The sequence below is a fragment of the Dendropsophus ebraccatus genome, chromosome 7, assembly GCF_027789765.1.
Source record: "Dendropsophus ebraccatus isolate aDenEbr1 chromosome 7, aDenEbr1.pat, whole genome shotgun sequence".
Lineage (NCBI taxonomy): Eukaryota > Metazoa > Chordata > Amphibia > Anura > Hylidae > Dendropsophus > Dendropsophus ebraccatus.
The window spans coordinates 36,214,918-36,230,665 of NC_091460.1; the positions used below are offsets into that span (position 1 = coordinate 36,214,918).

Consider the following 15,748-nt stretch of genomic DNA (forward strand, 5'->3'; position numbering starts at 1 on the left):
TAGGACATACAGCAGATAATAAGTACTGGAAGACTTTATAGGTCACTGATCCTTTAAGTGAGAATTATTATGGATTACACAAATTATATGGCAAAAAGTGGGTTGTGAATTAAAGATTAGTAGTGTGACTGTCACTGACTGTATGATGTTTTACTCGCAGGACCGGATCATAGATGCAGGACCTAAGGGCAACTATTCCCGATTTATGAACCACAGTTGTCAGCCAAACTGTGAGACTCAAAAATGGACTGTAAATGGAGACACGCGTGTAGGCCTCTTCGCTGTGCGGGACATACCTGCAGGTAAGATGTATTGTCTTTTTAGGTTATTTTCACATATAAGTTGAAATGTGCTTTCTTTTGAATTTCTTTTTCTCTCCTCACCTTCACGACGGCACCACAGGAGTTAACTCTTGCCCTAGGGACAGGAAAAGCACACAGCGAGAGGTTAAAAGCCCCTCCCCTTCCCCCAGACACCAGTGCTTTTCCTGTCCCTGAAGGGCAGGCACGAGAGGTGTGGGGGATCCGTCGGAAGGTGAGAGATCCCCTCGAAGAAAAAATTCCCCCTTACCAGAGGGATCGATCGGGTTCATCCCCTTCCTTCCCTGAAGGCAGCTGGCGGGGGGTACGGGGAGGCCTGCTCGCGCGTCATCCTCTGGTGACGGGACGTGCGGGGATCACGGGGCCGCGGCCTTCAGTTCTCCCCCGCGGCAACACGTCCAGGTCGGGCTCCGGTAGGCGTGCTGCCTTCTCAGCGTCCGCCGCGGCCTACTTCCGGTTATGACTAGTTCCGCCGGAAGTGGGGCACGGAGTCCGACGTGCGTCCCCACGTGACGTAACGTGGCGCGCTGACGTCACACGCCGGAAGCGGATGCTCCGGCTGCCGACAAGAACGCCGGGCGGTGCATTTAAAGGACAGGCTCCTCTCTGCGGGTCGCCCGTCCTGAGGTCTGCTTTCAAGATGGATTCAGCGCCAGCATCATCTGCAGACACCCGCCAGCGGCGGTAAGTGTGCCATTCTATGCTACACTGGGGGGTTGTGGTGCAATTGTGTTTTCCACCTATGACAACCCTCTCTCTCTGGGTACCCACCTGCTGGTTTCACTAGGTGTGGGGCTTCCTCATTCTCCTGCCATGATTCTAAAGTATTGTGTTCATGCCTAGGAGAAAGAAGCCACTCAGAAAGAGAAGGAGAAATCCAGACCTCCTTCCCCACCTGCAAGGAGATGCATTAATTGCAATACTAGATTACCATCATCATTTAAACGGAACATTTGCACGTCCTGCATAAATGAATTCATAAAAGAGGATAGATCATCTTTTCTGTCTGATATAAGGCAAATGATAAAAGATGAAATTAAAGGTTCTAATCCAGTCACTCAGCCTGTGGCTACAGCTCCTGCTCCAGAACCAGTTATCAATCCTCCCACTCCTCCGCGGGTTGATCCTCCTGCTCCCCCGGTGGAAATTACTCCTGCAATGGTGGTTCCAGGATGTTCGGGATCCTCAGTGTCCTCCATTATATCTAAAAGACACAGGTCTCCATCTTCCTCCTCAATATCTGAGGTTGAATCGGGCCAGATTTCTGATTCTGGGGTTCGGTCTGAAGCTTCGGACACCCAGGAAACAAGGAAGAAGTATTTCTTTCCTTCTGAACGAATTTCCCCCTTATTAAAAGCAGTCAGAGCTGCATTAAGTATTGAGGAAAAAGAGGAGGAGATCTCGGCCGCAGACTGGTTATTCGCAGGTCTTAAGGCAAAAAAGAGATTGGGTTTTCCTATTCATAAAACCATAAAGGAACTAATTTCAAAAGAATGGAAAAAACCTGAGAAGAGAATATCAGTTCCCTCAGATATCAGACGACGTCTTCCTTTTGATCCTGAGGAATGGAAGGTCCCGTTGGTGGACGCCCAGGTGGCGAAAGTCTCTAAAAAGACTATTATTTCATTTGAAGACTCCACGCAACTCCGCGATCCAATGGATCGAAAAGTGGAGAGTTTATTGAAAAAGTCCTGGGAGACGGTGACCTTTTCAATTAAAAACAATATAGCTGCTACTTGTGTAGCCAGAGCATCGCATGTCTGGGTCAATCAATTAGAGGAACATCTGAGGAGCAATACTTCAAGGGAGAAAATAATTGACTCTCTTCCTCTCCTAAAAGACGCCATTGGATTCTTAGCAGACGCCTCAGCTGAAGCTATACGTGTCGCTGCCAAGGATGGAGCCCTAATTAACTCGGCCCGACGGGCCTTATGGCTGAAAGATTGGACGGGAGATAATATCTCCAAATCCAAACTTTGTGGCCTACCCTTTGAGGGAAAATATGTTTTTGGGTCAGCCTTAGACAAGCTTCTAGAAAAATCAGCCGACAAGAAAAAGGCTCTCCCAGAGGAGAAAACCTAAAAGAAACAGCAGCAGACTCAACGTCCTAAATATCAGGACAAATATAAAGGGAAATCTAAAAGAGGTCGTTGGAGCTATTCCAAAGGGGGCAAGAATTCGAATATTTTTTTCAAGCCCCGGGATGGAAAAGACAAACAATGACATAGCTCCAGTCGGGGGGAGACTGTCCAAGTTTTGGGAGTCTTGGACAGACGTCACAAAGAATCAATGGATTCTAGATGTAATTCGAGAAGGATACAAGGTAGAATTTATCCAATCTCCTCCCGAAAAGTTCAGAGTCTCCCAACAATCCTCTCTATCCCTTCAGTTGGAACTTACTCAAAGTGTCAGGAACTTGATAAGCTCCAAAGTAGTGATCCCGGTACCAGTGAAGCAACTCAGGAGGGGACACTACTCGAATCTTTTCTTAGTTCCCAAGCCGAATGGAACCTACAGACTCATCATCAACCTAAAACCTGTAAACAAATATGTGAAATACAGGAGGTTCAAGATGGAGTCAATAAAGAGTACAACTCCTCTAATTCTAACAGGCGCCATGATGACGTCCATCTACCGATTCACCCGTCCTCCCAAAAATACCTAAGGTTTGCCATCAAGATGGACGGGAAGGTACAACATTATCAGTTCTGTGCCCTTCCCTTCGGGATCTCGTCAGCTCCACGAATATTCACCTGCATCATGAGCGAGGTCACTTCCTATCTACATCTGCAGGGTATCAACGTGATTGCCTACTTAGACGATCTTCTGCTAGTAGCAAACTCTTCCTGGCAGCTTCTAGAGGATCTAGCACTTACCAGGAACCTCCTTCTCTCGCTGGGATAGTTCCTGAACGACAAAAAATCAGACCTCAACCCAGGTACAGAAAAAATCTTCCTGGGGATTCTTCTCAACTCAGTAAAACAAATGTCTTTCCTTCCATCAGAGAAAGAAGAAGCTCTTATGGAAAAGATAAAATTGTTTCGCAGGAAGAAAGCATGTCGTATCAGGGAAGCCATGTCAGTTCTGGGATCAATGACCGCATGCATTCCAGCGGTACCATGGAGCCAGGCACACTCCAGACCTCGGCTGTTCCAAATTCTCTCATCTTGGAACAAACAGAAGTGGGGACTAGACAAGATAATGGAAATTCCGTTATCAGTCCGTCAGTCTCTAAGCTGGTGGTTAGACCCTGCAAATCTGAGGAAGGGAGTTCATTGGAACCCAGTTCCAAAGAAGATTCTTACCACGGACGCAAGCATGTCAGGTTGGGGTGCGAAGGTGGACTCCTTTCTATACCAGGGCACTTGGTCCCTGGAAACAGCCGGAAGATCATCCAATTATAGGGAACTCCTTGCGGTATGGATGTCTTTACAACAAGCCAAGGATACCTTGCAGAGATCTCATCTTCATGTCCTCACGAACAATATAACAGTGGTTGCGCACCTGAGACACCAGGGGAGCACAAAACAAAACTCCCTCCGATACATCTCGGACAAGATATTTCCCTGGGCGGAAAAGAACCTTCTCTTGGTTACAGCCACTTATCTCCGGGGAATAGAAAATTCCCAGGCAGATTACTTAAGCAGGCATGTCCTATTGCCGGGGGAATGGAACCTGAAGGATTCGGTCTTCAAGATGATTACGGAGAAATGGGGCCCACCACAGGTAGACCTCTTTGCGAACCACAGGAACAAAAAGACAAGAAACTTCTTCTCCCTTCAACCAATTGGAAACCCGTTAGGAATAGATGCTTTAGCTCACCCCTGGACCTTCAACCTGGCCTACGGGTTCCCACCTATTCCTCTAATACCCAAGGTACTACAAAAGATCTTAAAGGAAGAGGTGACAGTAATATTAATTGTCCCATTCTGGCCCAAAAGAGCCTGGTTTGGGATGCTGAAGAAGATGGCCCTGGAACCTCCTTTGCTTCTGCCGTCAGACCCCAACCTTCTACATCAGGGTCCACTTCTCCATCCAGGACTTGCAAATCTAAAACTTTCAGCATGGATCCTGAACGGGAGATGCTTAGAAGCAAGGGGCTTTCAGATACAGTAATTTCTACCATCCAGAACAGCAGGAAACCAGTGACCTCAAAAATCTATTTAAAAATTTGGAAAGTCTTTAATACCTGGTGCCTGACTAAACCGGCCTTTCCTGCTGATCCTAACATCCCGCTCATTCTGGATTTTCTGCAGGCAGGCCTAAACAAAAGCTTAAAACCAGCCACCTTCAAGGTGCAGATTTCTGCCTTATCAGCAATCTATGATTCCAACATTGCTGAAAACAGATGGGTGAAAAGATTTATGAGGAGTGCAGTCAGACAGAATCCTCCTATTTAAAAATTTAATTCCCCCCTGGGATCTAAACATTGTACTTGAAGGTCTGACTCAACGTCCCTTCGAGCCATTACCAGAATGTGACCTAACATTTCTGTCATACAAAGTCGCTTTTCTTGTAGCAATTGTGTCAGCAAGAAGAGGAGAGATGCAGGCATTTACTATTAGAGAACCCTACTGCCTGATCCAAGAAGACAGAATTGTCCTAAAAACAGACCCAAATTTCTTACCTAAGGTAGTAACGTCTTTTCACAGATCTCAAGACGTAGTTCTTCCCTCCTTTTGTTCTTCACCAAGAACTGACCTGGAACACAAGTTCCATTCCCTTGATGTAAGAAGAGCAGTCTTACACTACCTTAAAACATGTGAACCTTGGAGAAAAGATCAGTCGCTTTTTATTCAGTTCCAGGGGAAAAACAAGGGAAAAAAGTGTCAAAGAGCGTGTTAGCTCGTTGGATAAAAAACGCCATAATGGAATCTTATAGTCTACAAAATCTACCATCCCCACTGCTGGTTAAAGCCCATTCCACCAGGGCTATAGCAACAACATGGGCAGAGAAGGCATGTGCATCTATCGAGCAGATCTGCAAAGCAGCTACCTGGTCCACTCCACATACCTGCACGAGACACTACAGGCTACAGCTACAACAAAACGAAGACCTTGCGTTTGGTAGGAAAGTTCTACAAGCTGTGGTCCCTCCCTAAGGTAATTTGTTGGTATTACTCCTGTGGTGCCGTCGTGAAGGTGAGGAGAGAAAGACGTATTAGTCTTACCGGTAAGACGGTTTCTCCTAAACCTTCACAACGGCACCAACATCCCCACCTGTATTGTATGTGGTATTAATGTACGATACTCACGTGGTGCTAAGACTTGGTTATAATGCACTGGTGTCTGGGGGAAGGGGAGGGGCTTTTAACCTCTCGCTGTGTGCTTTTCCTGTCCCTAGGGCAAGAGTTAACTCCTGTGGTGCTGTCGTGAAGGTTTCGGAGAAACCATCTTACCGGTAAGACTAATACGTCTTTACTGTTTTTAAGCATAAGGGTAAATTCACACGGGCGTCTCACACAAGAAATCCGCAGCTAATCCGCAATACACATATTATTCTTATTATTATTATTAATACGTGTATTGCGGATTAGCTGCGGATTTCTAATGCGAGACGCCCGTGTGAATTTACCCTAAAAAGGAAAATCAACATACAACAGTTCAGGTGGTCTACACATGACACTTCCCTGACCAAATATATCTATATTTTTTTATAAATATACGGCAATTAGTGTTGAAAGAAAACACTTCTCAAAAACCTTTAAGACTGGGTTCACGCTTCATTTTTGCAATCCGCTATTTTCATCCGTGAACCCAGCCTAATAGTGCTCTTAGATGTCCCGGCAGGGATCGGAAATGGTAAACAGATTCCTGGACAATACAAAGTAACAAATGGGTTCAGTGCCGGGAAAAATGCTATGGGCCAGTGTGTGAGGAGGGTGATGGCTGCGGATTATACGCTGGTTCCAGGGATGAAGGGGGGTGGACTCTGATGCTGCTAGAGAAGGAGTATTATATATCCGTTGAGGAGCTGGGTGGGATGCAAGGTAATCCGCCCAGGGTGTCCACGTCATGTAAAATTTGTGTAAGGAGCCATAGTGGCCCAGCTCTTCTATGCTTCACAATTGGGAGAGCTTTTGGTGCCAGAGGGAAAGTGGTGGTGGGTGGGGGGGGGGGGGGGTCTCTGTTTGCCTCCAGTACAGCGGGATGAGTAATTTTGCTGCCAGAAGGAGCTGTAGACATAAGGTTTTATTAAGGCAAAGTTGAAAGTCGGCATTAAGTTGTGGAGGATGACCGGGGCGAAAAGTTTGGGGAATTGGGATAAATATTTTATGGATATCTGCTATCATACCTGAATAAGGGTGTCTGACCCCACATTCCCACCATATGTGGATGTAAGTACCCTGCCCCTTATTGCATCTGCAGCGGGTTAATAAGATTGAGACAGTCACTTTATTTAGCAAGAAATGTACTTTTGAGGTGCAAAATATTTGTTGTTTCATATTTACCCCCCCCACACACACACACACACCACACACACCCACACACACACACACACACACACACCACACACCCCCTGCCACCTTCTTATCACCCACCCCCCAAACACACACACACACACACACACACACACACACACTGAACTGGGAAGTACTTTGAAAGGTCACATTGTAATTTGATTTTATGGCTCCTATTATACCAGCCAAAAGTATGTGTATAATACTTGTTTTTGGGACACTGTGTGTTGACAATGGAAAACAACATCCTGATTTACATAAACCTCCTGGGGGGAGAAAGGTCAAAAAACACAAAACATGCTTAAAATGTTCTAAAAAGTAACAAAAACACTTACAATTTGTGAGGTTCATTCTGCCTGTAAAACAAGTATGTTTTCCGACATCACGATACACTGTGTGACATTTGGCAGCTCTCCTGATTTGCCAGTTTTACTGGATATTAGTCATTTCCATGAAGAACAACTCTGTTTAGAACCTCTCAACGACACAGCGAATTCTCATTTTTGCCTCCTCATCTTCTATTTACAAACTAGATGCGGGCTTGCTTTTTGTAGTACCAATTGTACTTTATAATGACACCTTTTTCATAAGCGGCAGAGGTGCCAATTGAAGAACTGACAGACACCGCCTCTGACAGACACCCCTCATAAAGGGGTACTCTTAAAACTAAAAATGTTTTAGATCAATCCAATAGGGTATAGGTTGAGCTTGATGGACTTTTAACTATGTAACTGATATCAGAAATGTATACTGTTATATCAGTTGATCTAAAAACAATTTGTTCATTGGAGTACCCCTTTAAGTGCCGCAATCACAATTGTTCATGTCACTTAGGGGGTTAGATGACCGGCATCAACAAGATTGCTGATGTCAGCCATTGACTAAGTGCCCACTGTCATTAACAGCTGGTGCTCATTGTCTATAAAGTGGCTCAGGTGCGTCACATGTCGCCAAGCAGTTAAAAATGGGAATAAATTGAATACATTTCCAAGAAGTATAATGCAATGCAGAGTCCTATGAAAAGATGTTTCAGAATTTCCTTAAGGGTTTGTCTAAGATAAGTAAAACATGGCCACTTTCTTCCAGAAACAGCTCCTCTCCTGTCCTCAGTTTTGATGTGGATTTTTTGTGGGGTTCTATTGTAGTGAATAAGGCTGCAGTGTAATACCATACACAACCTGAGGACAAGGTGGTGCTCTTTTTGTAAGAAAAGTAGCTGTTTTTTTCTTAACCTGGAAAGCCCCCTTAGAGGCAATATAGGCTTTACTATAAACGACAATTGGAGTGAGAAATATATAATCAAGAAATGTTTTGTTGTTGAAGCCGTATTACGGTCATGTAACCATTTTCTAAATTCCTTTTAAAGGTGAAGAGCTAACATTCAACTATAATTTGGATTGCCTTGGGAATGAGAAGACAGTCTGCAGATGTGGAGCTCCTAACTGTAGCGGATTCCTTGGTGATAGACCAAAGGTTTGTAGAAGCAAGAAGCTGGGGCAGGAATAAAGGAGTGAAAGTGGAGGCTGCTGCTGAAGGAGGAGATTGTACTGCAGCAATGTGGACAGAAGCTAATAATAATAATAATTGTTTATTTGTATAGCGCACACAGATTACGCAGCGCTTCACCTATCTGTATGTTTTTTTGGGTGTGGGAGGAAACTGGAGTACCGAAAGGAAACCCACCCAAACTTCAGGACTCCAGCACTGCAAGGCTACAGTGCTAACTACTGAGCCACCATGCTGCCCGGGAGCTAAAGGGAGGGGGTAGAGCACTGTAGACACATATAGCAGTAGTTACACAAAGGACAACTGGCCTGAGCTTTATGTGAGAATTCTTGATTTACCTTTGTGGATCATCTTCAGCAGGCAGACTGGCTAAGCTTGCAGGTACACAGCCCAGGTTCTTTCTCTCCTGCACAGTAAACCCCACCACTTCCTGTGTTTTGCCCTGGTTTATATGTTACTAGAGACAGATTCTCCCTGACAACAATCAGTGGACAGCAGATTGCAGAGAAGTGAGATTAACTTTTGTTACCTGGGCAAAGGAGTCATTTTTGGTAGGAATGACAGTGACCATTTAATTGTCAGCCTGGCGGACTCCTAATATCTGGTGTGGACAGTCGTAGCCATCCATAGCCTATAGTTTGCCAGAACTAGTAGACTATATTCTGCTGTCAGATCAGCTAAATATTCTTGACCTACAGCGGCACATCAGGTTTATCTTGACTGAATTGAGCCTTTGTGAGAGATCATGTGTGCAAGTCTGTACTCGGGTGTAATCATACACATATACCAGAGTATTGGGGAACATTGTGTTGCAGGGATTCATTCTAATTTTCAGTATTGCATTGTTTCCCTGATTATTGCAGAACTCTGCAGCATCATCACATGAAGAAAAAGCCAAAAAGGCCAAGAAGAAACCGAAAAAACGCAGGACCAGAGGTGAAGGGAAGAAAGAGTCTGAAGATTACTGCTTCCGCTGTAATGATGGCGGCGAGCTAATTCTCTGCGACAGGAAGTTATGTACAAAGACCTATCACCTCTCCTGCCTCGATCTGAACAAAAGGCCGTTTGGTGAGTTGTTCCCCAGCCCTCTGTGACTTCTTTCCACACTTAATATTCAGTATAAGAATTCTTGGAATGCTAATAACGACAAGGGTTTGTCCAGGATTAGATGAAGCACAGCTGCTTTTTTGGAAAAACAGCGCCACCCCTGTTCTCAGGCTGTGTGCGGTATTAAAATTCACCACCTTTCACTTCAATACAACAGAGTATGGATAAAAGCGGACATGATCCTGTACCAATTGGGAGAACAAGTGGGGAGGAGACGTGCTGCAGTGCATCCTTTTCCCAGCTCTGAGTTAGAAAATGGAGCCCAACTTTTTTTTTTTTTTTTGTTTCTAACTCAGGGAGAGGATGCACTGGAGCGCATCTTCTCCCTGCTCGTTCTCCTGATCAGTACGGGTTTGACCACTCAAAACTTTAAATGTCTCTATGACATGTCAGAAGTTTTTTTTTTTTTTTTTTTTTTGTGACACTTTAAACATCTAAGAACTTTTAAACACTTAGAAAACATGTTGTTTTTTTTTTTTGTTTCTTTTTTCTAGAAACAACGTCACTTCTGTCCTCGGTTTGGGTTTTGCAGCTCTGTTCTGTTGACGTTAATGGAAATTAATTGTAATAGCACAAGCAGGGGTGGTGCTGTTTTTGAAATAAAGTAGCTGTGCTTATTCCAATCCTGGATAACCACACTTAAAGGGATTGTCCCACAAACAACACTTATCCACAGGTTTGATTGGAGGGATTGCCCCCTTTTGTTGGTGGGAAACCCCTTTAATGTATCATCAGGTTACTGTATATCAAATAGAGGGTTCCTATTTCCCTGCTTAAAGACGTTCAGGGGCCTGAAGTAATTGAAGGCCTCAATCAATCATTGATCGGCACCCTTCACTACACAGCAAACTGGACCAGAAGCAGTGTGCAGTTCACAGCATAGTGATGGTGCAAGCACTACACCGTGAACAACCCTGCGATTGTGATGTGTATCTTGGTTTTACATACCTATAAGTAGAGTTCAGCAGAGATGCACAGCAGGTGTAATGGAGTTGCTGTTCAGAAGAGCGTCGGACTAATGCTCATAGAGAACAGAAAGTCTGCAGCATTCTTGTATAATGCAAAGTGAATTGGATTTATTCACTACTTGAAAAAGGGCAAAACCAGATAAATATTGGACACAAAATCTCCTATCTGCTGCACAAATTGTGCAATTATCTGAATATTGGTTGCGACACTTAGACGTTTCCATCCGCATGGGGTCTTTGACGTCGCAATAGTGAGTATGTGGGAGAGTGCTCCTGGCGCTGGTCTGGTCTTGCTGTGTGTGACGTAAGTTTTTACATACTGTAAAGTTTTTAACCTGCTTAACCTTTGCCTACAGGAAAGTGGGAATGTCCGTGGCATCACTGTGATGTCTGTGGGAAGGCGTCCGTGACCTTCTGCTGCCTGTGTCCAAACTCCTTTTGCAAAAGTCACCACGATGATAAACTGTTCAGACGGACAGCAGGGGGCAAGCTTTGCTGCCTGGACCACGACCTGGCCGAGTTCAATGAAGTACAAGCTGCTGAACGTATACCGAAAGAGCACTCAAAAGCCAAGTATAGAAAGAAGACCAGATAACCAGTGGACTGCAACACTAGTGTAAATATGACTGTATGTGTATGTATGTAAGGCTAAAGGAGAAAAACAAAAGCCTTCTCCATCCAATGCTGTACAGCTATGTGATCTAAATTCAGGACAGAACATACACACTGAGCCATCCTCCGCAGCCCAGGCTGCGTCTGCACTGATCCAGAGCTTTGCCTGCCATAGCTCACTCCCCATTTTACGAAACCCACACTTACACAGCATTACCGTTATATCCTCATTGGCGGCTCACAAATGGAAGGGCTTGTGTATTAGAGCCGCATGCAGAATTGTTTTAGGTGCATCGTATCAGCAGTTTTTACCTTTTCTGTAAAACAAGACACTATTGGCTCCACCGTGAAAATCTTATATATTTTTTCTTACTCTATTTTACTAGTCCAAAAGATTCTTTGTGTAACCCTCTAACAAAGCTCTAGGTACATTTAACACAATATTTTAATAGCTTTTTTTTTTTTTTTCTTTTAAATTGGGGCTTTTGCTGCATGCATAGGGCTCAGTTATGCTGGCACTGTGTGCACCCAGGGTCTTATAATGCTGTGTGCATTGGGATCAGCAATGCAGATACATGCACCCCCAGGGCTCAGTAATGCTGGCACCATGTGCACCCAGGGCTAACATTGCTGTGTGCACTGGGCTAAGCAATGCTAGCACTTTGGGCTTAGTAATACTAGCACCACATGCAACCAGGGCCCATCTTGCTGGTGCTGGCACCTGGGTTCAGTAATGCAGGCACAGCGTGCACCCAGTGGCTTATAATACTGGTGTGACATGCACCATTCTCGGTAATGCGGCCACTGCATGCATCATGTTCACACAGCCAATTGACCCGCTATATAAACAGTATTGTGGCCAACGTTTTATTTTTCCTCTCACTCTTAACACGTTTTTACCATTTTAAGTGGGACTGCATTTTGATGACTGCGGGAACGAATTGCTGTGCTTTTATTGTTTTTTTTTCCTTACCTTCAGTCCAAGTAGTGTACTCGTTTTACAAATGTACAGTTGCTACCTCACCTGGTTACAAGCGTGGCTCCCACCTTGACATCTTTATTTTCTTATTATTGAGATAGTTCTGCAAAATGCTCTACTGCAGCGGAGTTTACCTATCGGCTTTTACAAGGAAAGTCCGCTGGCAGCTTCATGGCTATGTCATCTCAAGCTTTATTTTTTTCCCTAATATATTACTGAGAGGCAGGTTTGCCTATGATTTTTTTCTTTAAAGATATATAACATGGTGTTGTATACCTCTGTATGTTCAGGCTGGGATTCCACACAGTTGCATTTAGCGCCAGGCAATATCGTCCCTCTTTATCTGGATAATCAATGTATGTGTGCAGGGTCAGGGAGGATATCCAATGTGCACATATATAGCAGACTTGTTCTTAGAATGTAGATGTTTAGAAAAAAAAAATCTGAAAATATATTGCGCTATGTTCCCCCCCCCCCTCCCTTCTGAACCCTGGAAGGAAAAGTAGAATCACGGCCATTGCATGAGACTGTTAAGCCACCTCCAAAAAGGGGCAAACCAACATGGGCATTATACCCCCCGCTAGGGTTTTCCAGGAAGATTTGGGACTAAGAATATAAGTCACTACTAAGCCTGGATCCCAAGTGTTCTTAAAGGAAATCCTCACCTTGTAACTTACTGTCCCGAAAATATTATATTATATCCTTATTAGAGAAATGTGACTCCAGGTATATATAATAGTTCATATATGGATCAGTATTTTCCAGCCTTTTGCTTTCCAGCTGTTGCAACACTACAACTTACTTCCTGTGTGCTCATCTGTGACACATCAGAGATTGTAGTTTAACAGCTGGCGAGCCAAAAGTTAGAGAACATTGGTATAAGTTGTATGCAATCTCTTCTATAAGAATATTTGGACTCTTATACAGATATCAGTTGGTACAGAATGTTGGATTGATCTCAATGGACGTTCGCTTAAACCTTGACCATACACACTGCTTTATTTTGGCCCAATGCAAAGAAGGGTTAACTGTGAAGCACTTCTGAGCAGTGGGTATTGTCATGCAAGGAGAGCTCATACATATGAAGTCCTTGCATCTTTTCTGAACAACATTTTAGATCCATAAGGTGTTTGGGGGGGGGGGGGGGGGAGAGAATCACCATGGATTGGCCCCTTTAAGTCTGTTTCATGTTACATCTATTTAGTGTGTTTAAAAAAAATTAAAATCTTTAGATCTTGTGTTTCCCGTTTGGACAGGTAGATAAGTAGATGCGAGCCTGATTCTGTAAGGAGAAGCCATCCGGATCAGAACTAGGCAGCAGGTTAGTGGATGATTAGGTTAGTGTCACAACTCGTATACTGAAGAATCTGGACTTCGATTCCCATTCAAGTTGCATAAAAAAAAGTTCATCAGAAATGAAAGACGCACTTTATTACTTGTAATGCTTTTATTTTATCATTACTTCAACTTGAACCCATCCTTACGAAATGTATCTATTTTTTTTCCCCACGAGCTGTAAGAATAGAAGAGTTTTCATTACTTCTGTATCTGGCGTGTTTTATTTTCTCAACATTGGTATAAAAATATTTATAAGAATGCTTTCTCACAGCTGCGGTAAGGGCTTGTTTTATCATCGGGACCTCCAGCAGTGCTAATGGATCCAAACTTAGAAAATCATAGGGTTCTGTGGTGATCTCTGTGTTATGGCAGTGACTAGAGATGAGCGATTTTACACTAATAACAAAGTGAAGTGCTTCCACTCATCAGCTGGCTGCCGTCTAACTCAGTGCTGCTCCACCCCAGGTGTTGGGAAAAGCTGGATCCAGTCCTGGGAAACAGAGAAGTTTCCCAGCAATTGATCCTGTTACTTCTAACTAGGCATGAGCAAATTTACAGTACTAGCAAAGTGCTTTGCTAGGCTCGGCCATTGGCTTATCAGCCCGCTGACTTAGAACTTTTGGTACTGCTCATCTCCAGGTGCCTGGAAAAGCTGGGTCCAATCCTGAAAAGCTGGGAGAAGTTTCTCAGGACCGGATCCAGCCTTTTCAGGCACCTGGAGCAGAGTGGCACAGAGTTCAAAGGCAGCGGGCTGACAAGCCAACAGCCGAGCCTAGCAAAGCACTTTGCCTAGTACTGTAAATTTGCTCATCCCTAGTTAGGAGCAGCAGCATCAACTGTACATCAGGTCATATATATATAATATTTACATGCCACACTAGATTTATTTTATGGAGAATAGAAGTAGAGTTGAGTGTTTAGCAATGGTATTCTGAATCCAAGGGCTCAGCGTTTGATTCCCCATGGCTGAAGATGTTGGGTGTTCCTCTAGGGCTGCCGGTAACACATAGATACAGCCATAGGCTGTGTCCATGTTTTCCAGGAATCACTAGGGTTGCATCCAACTTCTGCAGCTGCAGGAAATCAAACACTGAGCTCTGGGGTTTGGATAATGTTACTGAACCCCAACATTTTTACAGTTTTACTCAACACTAAATATAAGTATTTACTAAAGAACAGCGCAACTTAAAGGAGATGTCCAGCCACGGGAATTTTTTTGCAAACTGCAGAGGGAAACGCAAACTATACCAACTCTTCTCTTCTTGTGCCACTTCGGGACCCTTGCTGGGCTCCAGGATATCTTGCAGAGCCAACTCAGCCAGTCAGTGACTGGGGCAGGACGCCACTGTAGTCACTGATTGGCCAATCACAACGTCATCACCACTCTGGTAAAATGCCTTCCAGTGGGGGTCCCTGGGCCGGTCATACAGTGCATTACGGGTAGGGGGTAAGCAATGCTTGCTGTTTTCTCCCCTGCCGAGACTTTTGATATAGCCAGATGACTTCTTTAACTGTAGTATGCTCGCCTATGGCTGCATCCAACTTCTTCAGCCACTGGTATTCTAATGCTGAATGATCAGACTCCGGCATGCAAGTTGTTCTCATCTCTAGTACATCACTGATCAGTGGGGAGTGCCAGACACGAGATGCTTACCAATCCAATATCCTCTGAGTAGTCCATCAGTTTTTACAGCCTGGATAACCCCTTTAAAGCTAGCCTTATACATTTTCCTTAAACTGTTGTTAGACATATAAACATCAAAATTAAGAGATCTAACGTAATCACTCCATCAACTACAATAGAGTAAAAGTCAGATCTGACTGACAGCCGGGGAGTGAACCATGCTGCTGTGTGCTTTGCCTGCCTATATCTCAGGAGTGAGAACTGTCGTTATCTTTAACTTAAGACATGGCAAAAGTTCATTTATTTGAGACTAATGCTTTACATAATCATGGATACTTGAATATCTGGTATAAATGGTGTTTTTCATAAGTTTTCTCCGCTGCTGACTGCCTTCAGTTGTTCATTAGGTATTGGGTGGAAACTATCTGCTATAAAGGTCTTCCATACACTGTACAAAAAGGGGAATCCTGCTCTTCCATGTCTCTGTATATGTCCTGAGAAGCAGCATGGAGGATAGTATGGAGCAGCATAAGCTGGGAATCCAGCTCAGGAGTGAGATACAACGCTGACTTATCTTGCGCCAGACTGTATAAAAATCATCGAGCCTGGTTTGTTATAAACTACAAAATCCCTATGGAGTAAGTAGAAATGTTTGCTTCCCATTTCTTAGGTTTGTTCCATTGCCTATACACACTTAACTATCCTGCACAATGTCAGACAGCAGCTGGAAGGAGGGTAAGGCACAGCAGCATTGGACCCTGAACATATGGACACAAGTTATCTTAAGTGGTTGGGGGTATGAGCTCTCAGACCCCCAACAGATCAAAATTTCA

General features: G+C 44.1%; 1 protein-coding gene across 2 annotated transcripts in view; it reads left to right on the forward strand.

Annotated features, from left to right (window-relative positions):
* NSD2 (nuclear receptor binding SET domain protein 2) overlaps positions 1-13,501 on the forward strand; it is a 57,470-nt gene extending 43,969 nt beyond the window's left edge. For both annotated transcript variants that reach the window (XM_069977294.1, XM_069977293.1), the window contains exons 20-23: positions 161-302; positions 8,148-8,254; positions 9,151-9,355; positions 10,719-13,501. In XM_069977294.1, coding sequence (XP_069833395.1) covers positions 161-302; positions 8,148-8,254; positions 9,151-9,355; positions 10,719-10,957 — 693 coding nt within the window. In that variant the 3' untranslated portion in view covers positions 10,958-13,501. The remainder of the gene's footprint in view (positions 1-160; positions 303-8,147; positions 8,255-9,150; positions 9,356-10,718) is intronic.
* Positions 13,502-15,748: the final 2,247 nt, after the last annotated feature.